Consider the following 14,033-nt stretch of genomic DNA (forward strand, 5'->3'; position numbering starts at 1 on the left):
CTGAATATAAGTTAAATAAGCAGGGTGACAGTATACAGCCTTGTACTCCTTTGAACCAGCCTCTGTACTCCTATATTTGAACCAGTCAGTTGTCCCATGTCTAGTCCTAACTGTTGCTTCTTGAACACATACAAGTTTCTTAGGAGACAGGTAAGGTGGTCTGATATTCCTGTCTCTTTAAGAATTTTCCAGTTTGTTGTGATCCACACAGTTAAAGGCTTTAGCATAGTTAATGAAGCAGAAGTAGATGTTTTTCTGGAACTTCGTTGTTTTTTCCATGATCCAACAAATGTTGGCAATATGATCTCTAGTTCCTCTGCCTTTTCTAAACCCAACTTGTCTATCTGAAAGTTCTTGATTCACGTAATGCTGAAGCCAAGCTGGAATAACCTTTTGATTTTGAGCATAACCTTGCTAGCATGTGAAATGAACACAACTGTATGGTAGTGTGAATATTCTTTGGCATTGCCCTTTCTTTGGGATTGGGATGAAAACGGACCTTTTCCAGTCCTGTGGCTATTGCCAAGTTTTCTGAATTTGTTGACATATTGAGTGCAGCACTTTCACAGCATCTTCTTTTAGGAAATAGCTCAGTTGGAATTCTGTCACCTCTAGTAACTTTGTTCAGAGTAATGCTTCCTATGGCCCACTTCAGACTCCAGGATGTCTGGCTCTAGGTGAGTGACCACACCATTGTGGTTATCTGGGTCATTAAGACATTTTTTGTAGAGTTCTGTGTGTTCCTGCCACCTCTTCTTAATCTCTTCTGCTTCTGTTAGATCCTTACCGTTTACTTCTTTCCTTTATCGTGACCATCCTTGCCGGAAATGTTCCCTCGATATCTCCAATGTTCTTGAAGAGATCTCTGTAGTCTTTCCCATTCTATTGTTTTCCTCTATTTCTTTGCATTGTTCATTTAAGAAGGCCTTCTTATCTCTCCTTGCTGTTCTTTGGAACTCTGCATTCATTTGGGTATATCTTTCCCCTTCTCTCTTGCCTTCTGCTTCTTTTCTTTCCTCAGCTATTGTAAAGCCTCCTCAGACAACCTCTTTGCCTTCTTGCCTTTGTTCTTCTTTGGGATGGTTTTAGTCATTGCCTCCTGTACGGTGTTATGAACCTCCGTCCATAGTTCTTCAGACACTCTGTCTACAAGATCTAATCCCTAGAATCTGTTCATCACCTCCACTCTATAATCATAAGTGATTTGATTCAGGTCATACCTGAATGACCTAGTGGTTTCCCCTACTTTCTTCAATTTAAGTCTGAATTTTTCAGTAAGGAGCTCATGGTCTGAGTCACAGTCAGCTCTAGGTCTCGTTTTTGCTGACTGTATAGAGTTTCTCCATCTTTGGCTCCAAAGAACATAATCTGATTTCGTTATTGACCATCTGGTGATGCCCACCAGAGTCGTGTAGAGTCGTCTCTAAAGTTATTAGAAAAGGGTATTTGTTATGCCCAGCATGTCCATCAGCAGGGGTTAATTATGGTCCCTTCATATAGAACACTCTGCAGCTGCTAAAAATAGCAAGGCAGTTATGTGTGTACTGCGATAGGACAACCTTCAGGATACATTGTCACGTGAAACAGCTAGGAGCAGGATAGCATGAATAGCCCTTAGATTTTTTTTTTTAAGAGGAGAGACCTATGTGCTGTGTCCTTACGTGTACCTACAGTACTTCAGGAATTGTTGGTTGCCCCTGGAAAGGGGTGGGCTTGGGTGGAAGGGAGACTCCCTTCCTGCTCAACACCCTCCTGTGCACTTGTGTACCGTGTCCGTGTGTGACTTCCAAAAAGGACAGAATAAGATATAGTTCCTGCTGGATGATGTTTTTTGAAGTATAGGTTGAGGGTACCCAGGATACCAGGCCTCCCATGGAGGATGCTGGACCACCTGACATGCCATGAGGGTCTCAGGCTATGCCCCTCCCAGTCCTGCCTGACTCACCTGTCTCCCCCTGTCTTAGACCCTGGTTCACTCAGTGGGAACTTTGGGGAGGACACAAGAACAGAATGGCCACCAGGTGGGCTTTTCCCTCCTTCTGGGGAGGGTGCCTGTAAGTATCCTCCCATCCCAGCAGCCTCCCCAGCCAGCGGCCTGGCCTGGATGGCGTGGACTCTGAAGCATGGCGGTCGGTGGCCGACCGTGGCTTTTCCATCAGTGGCCCTAATGGTGTGTCTGCAGGTGCCTCCTCGCATGCACGAACATCTCTGTGTGTAGTGGTGGTGAATAATCCCCAAATTGTCTTTGATTTCTGCAGTGTATTTCTGTATTTCTATTCAAAGTTGAGTGCGTCTGATTTTATGGGAATTCATAACAGTTCAAACGACATCGTGGCCCCCTGCTGTGAAAATCGCTCCTTCCTGAGAAGCTGAAATGCTGCTCAGATGTCCCCTTCTGCCCTTCCCTCCCCTCTGCTTAGGGACGGGGATGGAAAGCACTGCCTCTCCGTGCACTGAGAGCACGCTCTGCCCCTGCGTCTCCTGACTGGGCTGCTGTGGGGAGCGGTGGGAGAAGGGGACAGGAGGCTCCCACCCAGGAGTTGAGCCGAGAGTGGGCTGGTTTCTGGGAAGAGGGGAGAGGGCTTTGCTCCACACCAAGCAGAGGCAGGCTTTCCAGTCTGTCCAGGAAGCCAGGCTGCCTGGGCTTCATCTTCATCTCAGGTTTCCTTCAGAGGCTTTTGGTGAAACCCCTGCAGGTTGGGAGGAATCTGACACCCTCCCACCTGGGATAAGAGGGGATGGGGAGGAGGGACCCTCCAGGGTTGGGCCAGGGGCCCCACTGAGTGATGGAACATCCCCTGCAGCAGTTCACAGAGTTTGCATGTGTGTGAGAGCGAATAGAATACATTAAGGCACTCATTTTACTTTTAAATTGTTAGTGTCCCCCTGCTCCGCCCCAGCCCTCTACCCAAGAAGAGCCCTCAGAACAGGCCCAAGCTTCAGACCTGGGCCTGGTCTCCAAAGCCTTGGCTTTAGCCCACTCTTCAGCTCTTGGGTCTCCATGGGCGGAGCAAGCGGAGTCCTCTTGATGATGGGGCTCCTTAGGCCTCTTCTCTGCAGTGCAGCATGGGGCTGAAGGCCGAGAGGCAGAGCTTCTGAGCTGGGACCTTCGGCCATGGAGGGAGGGAACTCCTGTCCCTAGAAGGATCTGAGCAGCTGCTGAGGGGTGTAGTTAACCTGGGTCATTGAGGACTGACCCAGCTCTAAGGGTCTCCTCTGGCATTCAGAGGACTGTGGGCCTGGGGGGTGGAGGGGTTGGGGCAGGGCTCAGCGGAGTGTAGGAAGAAGCTTCCTAATCAGAGTGTTTTGGTAGAGTGGACACAAGTTAGGGCTGTGATTGTCAAAACATTGAGTATGTATTATGGAAAATGAAAATTGTATATGGAAGAATATAAAATCAGTCATAGCCTTACCAGTCAGATAAAACCACTGTTTCACATGACTCTCCTGTATATGCATCCCACAGAGACACACGTGCACACATGTTCGAAGCCGTACACAATCCTGTGTGCTTTCTGTGGACGTCCCGCCACTGAACCAGTCCCCAAGGGTGTCTGGGCCGTGCCACTGTCATAGATAACACAGCCGTGGATGTTCTGTGGCTGGGTGTCTGAGCTCAGCCATGATGGTTTCCTCAGCTAAAGTTTTGGACTTGTTGGGCCACGGGGGCAGACGTGTCTTTAGGCTCTTCACACAGATTCCAAGTATTCCTCAGTTCTCAGCCGAGCTGCCTCAGCTCAAAGGTATGGGCACAGAGATCTTGTCCCTCTGGTGGCTTCAGGTGCTGGTGACACCCACGTTTACATCAGTAGCCCCGCCTCTGGCCTGAGCTCTGGTTGAGGGTGTCCTCCTGCCTTGTGGTCACTGGCCTTTCCAGACTCACTGCGTCCCAGCCTGAGCTTCCAATCTTAGCTCCTTGGTTGGTCCAAGCAGCCGCTTTCCCCTGTCCTGGGCCAGAACCCTTGGCTCAGCTCTTTCTGGTGCAGCTCTGTCCACTCCAGCAGGAAACCCCCTGACTTCTACTTTGAAAATGTCCCCATCTGCCAGATCTCAGACTCCCTGCCTGAGTCCCTGCCGGAGGCCCTGTCCCCTCCAGGCTGTGTCACTGTGATAGTGTCCACACTTGTCTGCCTGTATCTGCCCTTTCCCCTCATAATGGGTCCTCAGCTCCGCAGCCAGCATGCTCCTTAACCCCTGAGTCATTCTTATTCCTCTTGGCTGTCTGAAGACCACGACTCCCAGTTTACTTATGTCCCTGGTTTACAAGGTGCCCATGGTGGGCCTATCGTCCTCTGCCCTCATCTCTTATGATTCTCCCCACAGTGCGCTCTGCTAGCTACACTGGCCTCCTCACTGTTCCTTAGGGATGCTAGCACGTCTTGCCTCAGGGCCTTTGCACAGGTTGTTGTATCTGCCCAGAAGGCATCTTCCCCAGGTAGCGTGGCTTGCTCTCCTGTTTCTTCAAGCATGTGTTCATACATTGTCTTCAGTGGTACTCAGACCTGTTGCCCCGCTCCTTTCCTCTTTCCTTAGCATGTATCATCCCCAGCACGCTGTAGAACTTGCTGACCAATGCTGTTTGCGCTGGTCTCCCAGGGAGGATGCCAGCTCCCTCTTGGCCAGATCTTCAGTGTGTATGGCAGTGTTTAGCACTGTGCCCACGCCTGGCCCACAGCAGGTAATGTTGGGGTAGACATTGCCTTGTGGCCACACTTGGCTTGGAAGCTTTTCCCTGCAGCTCACAAGCTCTCTCAGGTGTACATGAGGCTTTGATTTGATTTTGAGGGGTCATTCCTCTGTGGGGCAGTTCCCTGGATGTTGTAACTGTGCCACCTGCCAGAACCTCGCTTGCTGGCCCTCAGCCCAGGCCTCCATGAGTAGCAGGACTTTATGGGCTGAAGTCAGGACAAGGTGAAGGCCAGGGTGGGCAGGGGTGCTGCCTTGAATCTGGGACAGTTTTTTGTCCACTCCCTCCAGGGACAAAGGTGTTAACCTCTCAGAGATGAGAGTGTAGAGGAGGGAACTTGGTCCCCCCTGGTGGTGCTTGCATTCTCTTGTTGTTTCTGGTTCCAGAGCAATGTCTGTCAGATACCAACAGCATAGAAAGACAGAGGAAACAGGATCCTGCTCGCCAGCCCTAGCTGGGCCTCCTGTTCCTGGCACATGCACTTGGCCTTGCTGCTAGCACCTTTAAACTGTGGCTGTGGACCATGGCTTGACTTCCTGGCCTCTGAGTAGATGCAGGATCCTGCCCAGGGCCTTCTCACCAGGCCCTCACCCTGGGCCTGCCCTGGGACACATGTCTGAGCTCAGCAAGGGTTGGAGCTGAGGCTAGGAGACCTTGGGCTTGGCCACATATTAGCTCTGTGACCTCAAGCTTTACCTCTCTGAGCCCCATGCAGAACACACTGTACGCCACAGTGGCTGGCATGTAATAGGCACTCGGTAGACGCTGACATTCTGCCTCCCGAACTCTGTGCAGCTTACATCTCAGCTCTTCGGGAAGGCTCAAGAGCTCTCTGTTCACATGGCCTCGGACAGCGACAGGCGCTATTGCTTATTTGGTACCTCGCCCACATTTGCAGCCTTTCTCATGGCTCCTTATCCTCCCACAGTGCCTGGTACTGGGCTTGGCATGAAAAAAGATGCTAGAAATTGGCAGCCTGAGGGCTTTGGATCTTCTTGGCAGTGGGTATGTTTCAGAGATTTCTGGAAAGCTTCCTGCCAGAGTGGATTTTGGGGCAGACAGCTCGAACCCTGCTCTTACCTCTGGGGCAGGTCTCTGGCACCTATCCCAGGCCAGACAAGAAGCCCAGCACAGAAGGGTGTGTGTCTGGGTTTCCTGGTCCAGCAGGGGCACGTGAGGGTTGCTGGGAGCTCAGGGTGGCACAGCCTCCCAGGGTGGAGGAGGCCATGTAGCTCTGCTGGGGGGTAGGGCAGAGGGCCAGGAGGCTGGGGAACAGCTGTTGCATAGGGTGGAGCGAGGTCAGGCTCTCCCAGGGGACCCACGCCACTGGCTGCAGCCCCAGCACTGAGGGAACGCGGGCAGGCAAAGGCAGCATCCACGGTGACACCTGACCTGGAGGTGGGGGCCCAGGTGCTTCTTCTCAGAGCCGCCAACCTCTGTTCTCTCTGGACCCTCCTTTCCTCCTCGAGGCCGAAGGAACCAAAGGAAGACTAAGACCTGGGATCGCTGGGAAAACCCAGTGGCGGCACAGACCCACTGTGTCCTGGCTACTCTGCTTTACCCTTTGGAGCCTGTGCTCCCTGACCTAGTGTTTGTGCCACCTTGCCCCGAGGTGAGGCTGGAGAGTCAGGATGGAGCTCAGATTGTCCGGGTTTTGGATGCTCCCAAGGTGGTCTATGCCAGTCCTGCCTAGTGAGAACATTATCTGGTTGCCATCGACTGACAGAAGGGGGCCACTGAGGCAGTGTGAGTGCCTCTGAAGGGGAGACAGATGTTTAAGGAGAGAGGATGGGGACAGGGTGCCTGCCCAACAGCGTCAGAGCCTAAGCCAGCGTGTGGAAAGGGAGTTGCATTGTACACGCCTGTGTGTTGTGCACACCCACTCACTTCTTTGTGTCACGTTCATCCTGTGTCTGTTGTATTGTGGATTGTCCTCCTTGAGGGAGGGGCCGTGGCTTCCTCTTTTATAGATTAGGAAACAGGGAGGACGGGGTGGGGGTGGGCAGCAGCATCTATGTGTGTCTGTGTGTGCACGCTAAGTCGCTTTAGTCATATCTGACTGTTTGTGACCCTATGGACTGTAGCCCGCCAGGCTCCTCTGTCCGTGGGGATTCTCTATGTAAGAATACTGGAGTGGGTTGCCATGCCCTCCTGCAGGGGATCTTCCCAACCCAGGGACTGAACCTGTGTCTCTCATTTCTCCTGCATTGGCAGGTGGGTTCTTTACCATTAGCGCCACCTGGGGATTCCAGCAAAGTGTGATGGAAATAGTGTGGGACTCAGGTCCAATCCTAGGTAACCTCTCTGAGCCTTAATTTCCTCATCTGTAAAATGGGGACTATAATATCTACATTTTAGAGATATTTGGGAGGACTGAATAAAGTCGTACCTGTGAAAATCCCAGTAAGTGTTCATTCATTTTCTTCCTTCCTTCCTTCCACTGCGAACTTCCTGCAACACCCAGCAGAACATGGGCACTCCCAGCTATTTGTGGATGATCTTCTTAGCAGATGTTGTTTAATTCCCATAACAGCTGGTTTCCAAAGGCAGAGAGCTTGGAGATTTTTTTTTTTAAAGACACTCACTCACTGTGAGATGTCAGATTGTCACTTAATTGCTCTGTGCCTCGGTTTCTCCACTTGTAAATCAGGGATAATGCTAGCAGTACTGGCTAGCTTATTCTCAGGATATGGTAGGCTAACACAAGATAACAGATGGAAAGTGGTTTGAACATTTAGAAAAAGGCATCGTTTTCAACCTTGTTGGCAGTTAGGGAAATGCAAATTGAAGCAACAAGGCCATACCATTTTTCATGCATCCGATTGGCAGCCATTTAAAAGAGGGATGACTTCCAGGTGGGCACAGAGGCCCTCTCCTACACTGCTGGAGGGGGTGGGAATTGCCACAGCCTTTCGGAAGGAAATATGACAATGTCTAAGAGAAGTTTACATACGTGCCCTGTGTTGTATATAATTGGCCCGTTAATACTATTCTTGGAGAACCAAGATTAAGAGCAAAGTCCCAACCCAGCTGTGTGTGGAGAGATGTCCACTGCGACATTGCCTGTGTGGCAAGAACCTGGAAACCCCAGATGCCCAATAGTAGGGCTATTTGTCTCCATGACAAAACATCCATACCAGGAGCTATTACCCAACTCTGAAAATGGAGGAGGTGGACATAGCAGTGTCGACCTGGAGAGTTATGTGTGAGTTATCAGGACATGAGAAAAGCGAGTTTCTTTTGTGTAGAGGGTATCTCCGTCATCCTAAAGAGAAACAGCAGCCACATCACTGGCGTGTGTCTGTAGTGCGAACGGATCTGCTTGGGTCGGGAGAAGGGCCTTGCAGGACGCATACCAGGCCCCAGCTGCCTGCTGTGGCCATCAGATGGGTCATGTTTGGCTCATAAAATGGAATTATTTGCCAACATGTAAAAGTTGAATTCATAGTAAAAGCCAAATTTCCAGCTTTTTGTTGAGAAACCTCGGAAGTTTGGGCACACTAGGCCCACATTCCCTCTTGGCTGAAACACATCAGCAGCAGTTGCTTTTGTACAGAGCACGTGGCCTCTGAACAGCCGTCTTCCCCACCACTGGGTCTCCTCACTTCTGTGCCCTGCCAGGCCCCTGGGATAGGCTCTTGACCCTTGAAAACACCAAGGGGTGGCAATATAGGGCTATGATGAGGCATTTGTCTTTTATGATGTGGAAACAGAATCTTTTCTTTCCCACATTTCTGTTTCATACCTGATAATTAGAACATCTTAAGTACAGTATTCCAGGGAAGCATGGGGTACCATGGGCCACTGTGTGTGGTGTGGGGCAGGCTCCATCCTGCACTCAGCACGGGGCTGGGAGAGGTAGCTGGCTTCGTGTCCGGAACCAAGAGACTGTACTCTGGGCCCTTCCTGAAGCCCCCAGCCCAGATCTTGCAGAGATGTAGAAGTCTCTCCACAAAACCCTTTTCTTCAGCTCCCCTGGCCTCCCCAGGGCTTTCCTGATCATGTGTTGATGAGGGAGGTGGCATGGAACCTTGGGTCCAGATGCTGACCTCACCACTCACTAGTTGGGGGTCTCCGAGCAAATTGTTAACAGCTCTCAGCCTGCAGACCCTTACGAACTGGGAAGGGTAATGCCTCCCAGGTGAGGGGCATAGTAAGTGCTGCCTGAAGATGGGTGTGTGGACCCTTGGCTAGGCCGTGGGGATGCGGAGGTGAGTGGGCTTGACTTGAGACACGGAGGTGAGGCAGCACTGACAGACTGTTCAGTGGGAGGCAGGGATTCCCAGCTGAGGAGTGCAGGCCTCTCTTGGTGTTGCTGCTAGCCTCCAGGGAGGCCTGCAGGTGAAAGAAGGAACCAGAACACCATGGCCCTGCTGTCGTGGGGCTGGGTTTGAAGGGTGGGGTGAAGCGCCACATCCGAAGGCTTAGAGATGGGAGACCGCCTTGCTGAGCCTCTGGCTGACGGGTCCCAAATCTCTCTAGAGCTTAGCTAGACAGAAAAGTCCAGATCCAACTTCCCACAGACTTGGTGGGGGCCCTGGGCAAGTTACCTCCCTTCTCTGTGCCTCTTTGGACACTGTGGCCTGGTGTTTCCTTTCATATCCAAGGTTATGAGATGATATACAGATATAAAAACAGGAAAGGACGTGTTTCTTGGGCACTTTGGCTGGGGGAGGGGTGGTTGGAGCAGTGGGTCTGCCAACCACACTGAGATACCTGCCTTCCGGCTCAGCACCTGGGTCCTAAGTCTGTCCCCCCTTACCAGGTTCCATCGCTCTTGAGGGATGCTATCCTAGAGTGGCGGGCAGCAGCCCTTTCCTTCACCCACGGAGCCTAGTGTATGTCACAAACCTGTCCCTGAGCCCCCGAGCTCTGCCCACAGGCCATGCAACCCGCCTCCACGAGGGCAAAGAGGAGACTGGTGCCCCTGCCCCCATCTCCGTCACTCTCAGGCCCCTGTGCTATACCCAGCATTGGGCGATGACCAAACCACAGGCTGCAGACCCTCTCTTCTTCCCCATGTCCTCTCCCCGCCCCCGACCCGCATTTGCCTCAGTTCCCTCTCCTCCTGTCTCAGACCCAGTTCTCCTGGGAGCAGCAGGGGTGGGCAGTGGAAGAGCTGGAAGAGCAGGGCAGCTCCGATAGGCAGCTTCTCACCCTCTCCCTCTTTTGTCCTCAGGAGCCATGAGGTGCCACGTAGCCTCCAGCTGCCTCGTGGTCTGGCTTTCTGTGCTGATTTCTGGATGCTGGGGTAAGTCCAACCCTCTGCCTTCTCCCCCCACAGCAGGCATGGGTGGCTGGGCTAGACGTTATGTGGTTGGGGTTTGTGCTCTGGGACTCCAGAGACCAGCCTTGCTGTGTGTGAGACTGGGCACACACGTCCCTCTCTGGGCCTCAGTTGCTTCTGTAGGATTCACAGGGCTGAAAATACCAGCCATCCCCAGGGCCTGGGACGCAGGAGGGAAGGGGAGGAGCCTTGAGAAATACTTGTGCTCTAAGGGAGGCTTCTGTGACGATGAACTGTCCTTCTTCTGGGATGCGGGGACAGGCCCTGGTTCTCTTCAGTTCCATGGTTGTCTTCTGAGCACCTACTACGGATCTCCTGTTTGTCCAGTTCTGGGGGTATGGAAGAAGTGACACTCTCGGGAGTCAAGTCTCATCGGGGAGAAAGACATGGGTGGAACTGCTATGAGCAGGGTGAATAAAGTGGTAATAAAGGCTGCACAGAGCTCCAGAGAAGCCCATCAGAAGAAAAGCTCCATTGAGCCTGTGGGCACGGGAGAGCCCGACAGAAGGGAGATGTTTCATCTGAGCCCTGAAGACTGAGGAGTTGTTTAAGAGGGAGGGACAGAGGGCATCCTGGAGGAGGGAATAGCCTGAGTGAGGGTGTGGCCGCCAGGAGTCTCTCCTCCCTGCAGGGAGGACCAGCCCTCCTTCCCCTGGCCCTGCAGCAGCCAGGTCAGTGCCAGCTCCAGTGCCCACGGAGGAGGCCGGGGAAGGCCTGAACATTTGCCTTCTCCTGGACAGTGAGAGAAAAGCCCCTCTTGTCTGCAGGAAGGAAGGCTAGCAGGCACAGCTGGCTCGGTGTCCCCGGGGGCCCAGACGCCCTCAGGGAAGAGCTATGGGAACAGCGTGCCTGGCGACACAGGCAAGCACATTCCTAAGGGGGGCCGGTTCCTTCTCCCACTCCAGGGAGCCAGGAGCCTCTGGAGGAGGCCAGAGCTTCATGCTTGGTGGGTTGCTGCTGGCGTCCTGCTGCCCGAGAGTCTCGTGAAAGTTGCCGGTCCTGGCTTCCAGGCTGGGCGTGCTCTCTGCTGAAATGCCCCTGCAATGGGGAGCTCACTCCCACCCAGGCAGCCCAGGAAGACAGCACAGCCTCAGAGGCTCTCGGGACAGATCTGGAAGGGGTCTCAGACCCTCTCTCCACTCCTGGCCCACTTCACAAAGGAGAGAACTGGTGCCTGCAGAAGCAGCTGGCCCAGGGTCGTACAGAGCAGGGCCCAGCTGGGTCTCCATCCAGACTCTGTCCTCCCCTGGGCCTTTGGTCAAAAACTCCAGGCCCCTGCCCCTCTCTGCCCCATTCACAGAGGCCTCAGTGAGGGGCCCAAGAGACCAGCTCTGACCCTCTGGCTTTGCTGGACGATGTCCTCAGCCTTCTCAGGGATTCCGTGACCTTGACATTCATGCCCTCCCCACCCCCATTGAAAAGAATACATGTAAAAGTAAAGCAGGTGCTAAGAGCTCAGCTGCCTTCCTGGAAGAGGTGGCAGTCTCCCCTTGAGCTCTCTAAATTGGAGGTGCTTCATGCATCCTAAGTGGGCACAAGGCAGCAGCGTGGAGTCGGACTGCTGAGTTCCAGCCCCACTTCTCCAGGGGGTTCTCCTGGGCAAGTTTCTTAGCTTCTCCATGTTTCAGCTTCCTTCTCTCTAAAATAGGAAGAACAATAGGACTCTGCTTCTTACATTGTTAGAGTGACCAGATGAACTAATATGTGTATCAAGCACTTAGAATAGTGCCTAGCACATATTAAGTGCTAAATAAGTGTTTAGTTCAGCTCAGTTGCTCAGTTGTGTCCAACTCTTTGTGACCCCATGGACTGCAGCGCGCCAGGCTTCCCTGTCCATCACCAACTCCCGGAGCTTACTCAAGCTCATGTCCATCGAGTCGGTGATGCCATCCAACCATCTCATCCTTAAGTGTTAGCTCTTTTATTATCATCTGCATCTCTCTCTAAGAGGAGGAAAATGGGGTGCGGAAAACAGAGGAGTTAAGGCCTTTCCCTCGGCCACCCAGCCATTCTGTAGCCTGCCGTGAGCTAGGCTGCTTTGCATGTGTGTGTAATGTATGTATTTATGTGTCTGTGCCATTGGTGGCACAGTCCCCTTTCCTGGGCCCTGTGGGGGACAGCCAGTGTGGTTCCTCAGGCACGATGGGGCCACGTAGCCCCAGCTGATCTCTCCTCCCGTTCCTGGCAGCCAGTGATAGGTCAGGCCTAGGGACAGATGCCCCCTCAATGTCATATCTCTTTGTCAGCCTGTCCTCTCTGCCGAAGATTTCTACAACCCCTCCCAGCATCCCCCCTGCATCCGTGTGCTCCCTGGCATTCCTCGCTGTGGGCCTGTGGGCTTATTGGGAAGGCAGGAGGTGATGGCCTGCAGAGACCTGCCCTGCCTTTTGTCTAGCCTGGCCAGTGAGCCTCCTGTGGGTCCCACAGGTCCCAGGTGTGAGGGGTGTGACGGCGGAGCCCCCAGGCTTTGCCATGTCAGGCCCCTCACTGCTGCCCTCCCCTAGGCCACCCTGCAGTCACCGTAACAGTGAAGGGGTGCACGGGATTCCTCTGACAGGGAGTTGTAGGGCGGGAGGGCAGTGAGGGCTTGCTGTCCTTATCTTGAGGCTGGGCCGCGATGGCCGGAGAGGCAGAGCGATTTGCCCAGGTCGCGCAGCAGCACGTGGCCGGGCTTCCCAGGCCTCACTCCTGGTTGCTGCCCCATGCTCCTTGTCCTGTGCACCTTCTAGTCTTGAGCTGGGGGGCGGGACATAGGCTCTACCCCACGCGGACCTCAGTGAGAGCCTTGGTGCCTTCCGAGGCCTGGGGAGGAGGACTTGGGCTGAAGTCGGGCCTTCCTGCCTCCAGTCCAGGCTCTGCCACTTGCAGTGCTCTCCAAGCTGTAAGAATTCCCTGTCCCATCCCACAGCTCTCGGTGAGGTCGTGCTTCCTGGCCTGGTGGATGCCTGGTCCTTCCCACACTGAGTGTCTTGACCGCTCCACTCTTCCACCTTCCCAGCTTTGCTTCCTTCTCAAATCTTTCCCTTCCTCGCCTTTGTGGGGAAGGCCTGTCGTCCAGGACCTGCAGCCCAAATTCGCCTTCTCCCTTCTCCTCTCAGGCCTGTGATGATTTAAAGCTTGAATCTTTGTGTGTTTGAAACATTTAAAGCTGGTGGACTCACATCTACTTTGTAGGGAAGGATCAGTGCTAGTGGGCCGGGGATGTCCGGAGAAGGCGTCCAGGGCTCAGTGAACAGTAGATGCCAGAGCAGGGAATGAGCTGTGTGGGGTGGAGACAGAGGGGTGCATCGTGGCTGCAGGCAACTGGACTCCCCTTCCTCGCAGAAGTCACCGTGGTTCCTTCCCTTGCTGCACTCACTCACATTCCCACTTGGCCAGAGGCCTCGAGGCTCCTGAGGCGGGAGGACACAGCCTCCATGCTTTAAAAGTGTCTTTAGGCGAACAAGTGACCTGTGAGCCCTCCCCTTTCCCACTCCTCCCAGGACCCTCTTAGTCCCCACTGGCAGCCCAAGGCCACTGGGCTTCCTGGGGTAGCAACCTGTTCCCAGAACTCAGTCCTGCTCAGTGTGTAGCAGGCGACACACGTCCCCCAGGCTCTGCCCAGCTGCCCGTGCAGGACTCTCAGTGGCTGATTATTGGCAGGTTGTGTGACACAAAATTTGAAAAAGAACGATCCTGCTGCAGGTGATGTTTTTCCTGGCTGATTTCCCTGTCCCACTGGCCTGAGCCCACCCTAGATTCTCTGGGTACCCCTGAGCCTTCTCCCCTGGCTCAGCTGCTTTCCATCAGGGAGCCCAAGGCCCCCAGCAGGGATCCATTCCCCTCTGGCTGCATGGGAAGTACTGTCATCAATTTTTGTTGCTGTTCGGTCACTGAGTTGTGTCTGACTCTTTGCGACCCCATGGACTATAGCATGCCAGGCTCTTGTGTCCTCTGCTATCTCCCAGAGTTTGCTCAAATTCATGTCCATTGAGTCAGTGATGATATCTAACCATCTTGGTGTTAATCACAGCTACCACTTATCAAGTGCTCACTGTGTTCGAGAGCATGGTGCTAAGA

The 14,033-nt window shown here is 53.4% G+C and overlaps 1 protein-coding gene across 1 annotated transcript in view; it reads left to right on the forward strand.

The window, feature by feature from the left end:
- LOC132657144 (cadherin-23-like) overlaps window positions 1–14,033 on the forward strand; it is a 349,318-nt gene that overhangs the window by 31,554 nt on the left and 303,731 nt on the right. Inside the window, exon 2 of the mRNA XM_060406596.1 lies at window positions 9,867–9,938. Coding sequence (XP_060262579.1) covers window positions 9,872–9,938 — 67 coding nt within the window. The 5' untranslated portion in view covers window positions 9,867–9,871. The remainder of the gene's footprint in view (window positions 1–9,866; window positions 9,939–14,033) is intronic.

This window comes from Ovis aries, chromosome 25 (assembly GCF_016772045.2).
Source record: "Ovis aries strain OAR_USU_Benz2616 breed Rambouillet chromosome 25, ARS-UI_Ramb_v3.0, whole genome shotgun sequence".
NCBI classification, from domain to species: Eukaryota; Metazoa; Chordata; class Mammalia; order Artiodactyla; family Bovidae; genus Ovis; species Ovis aries.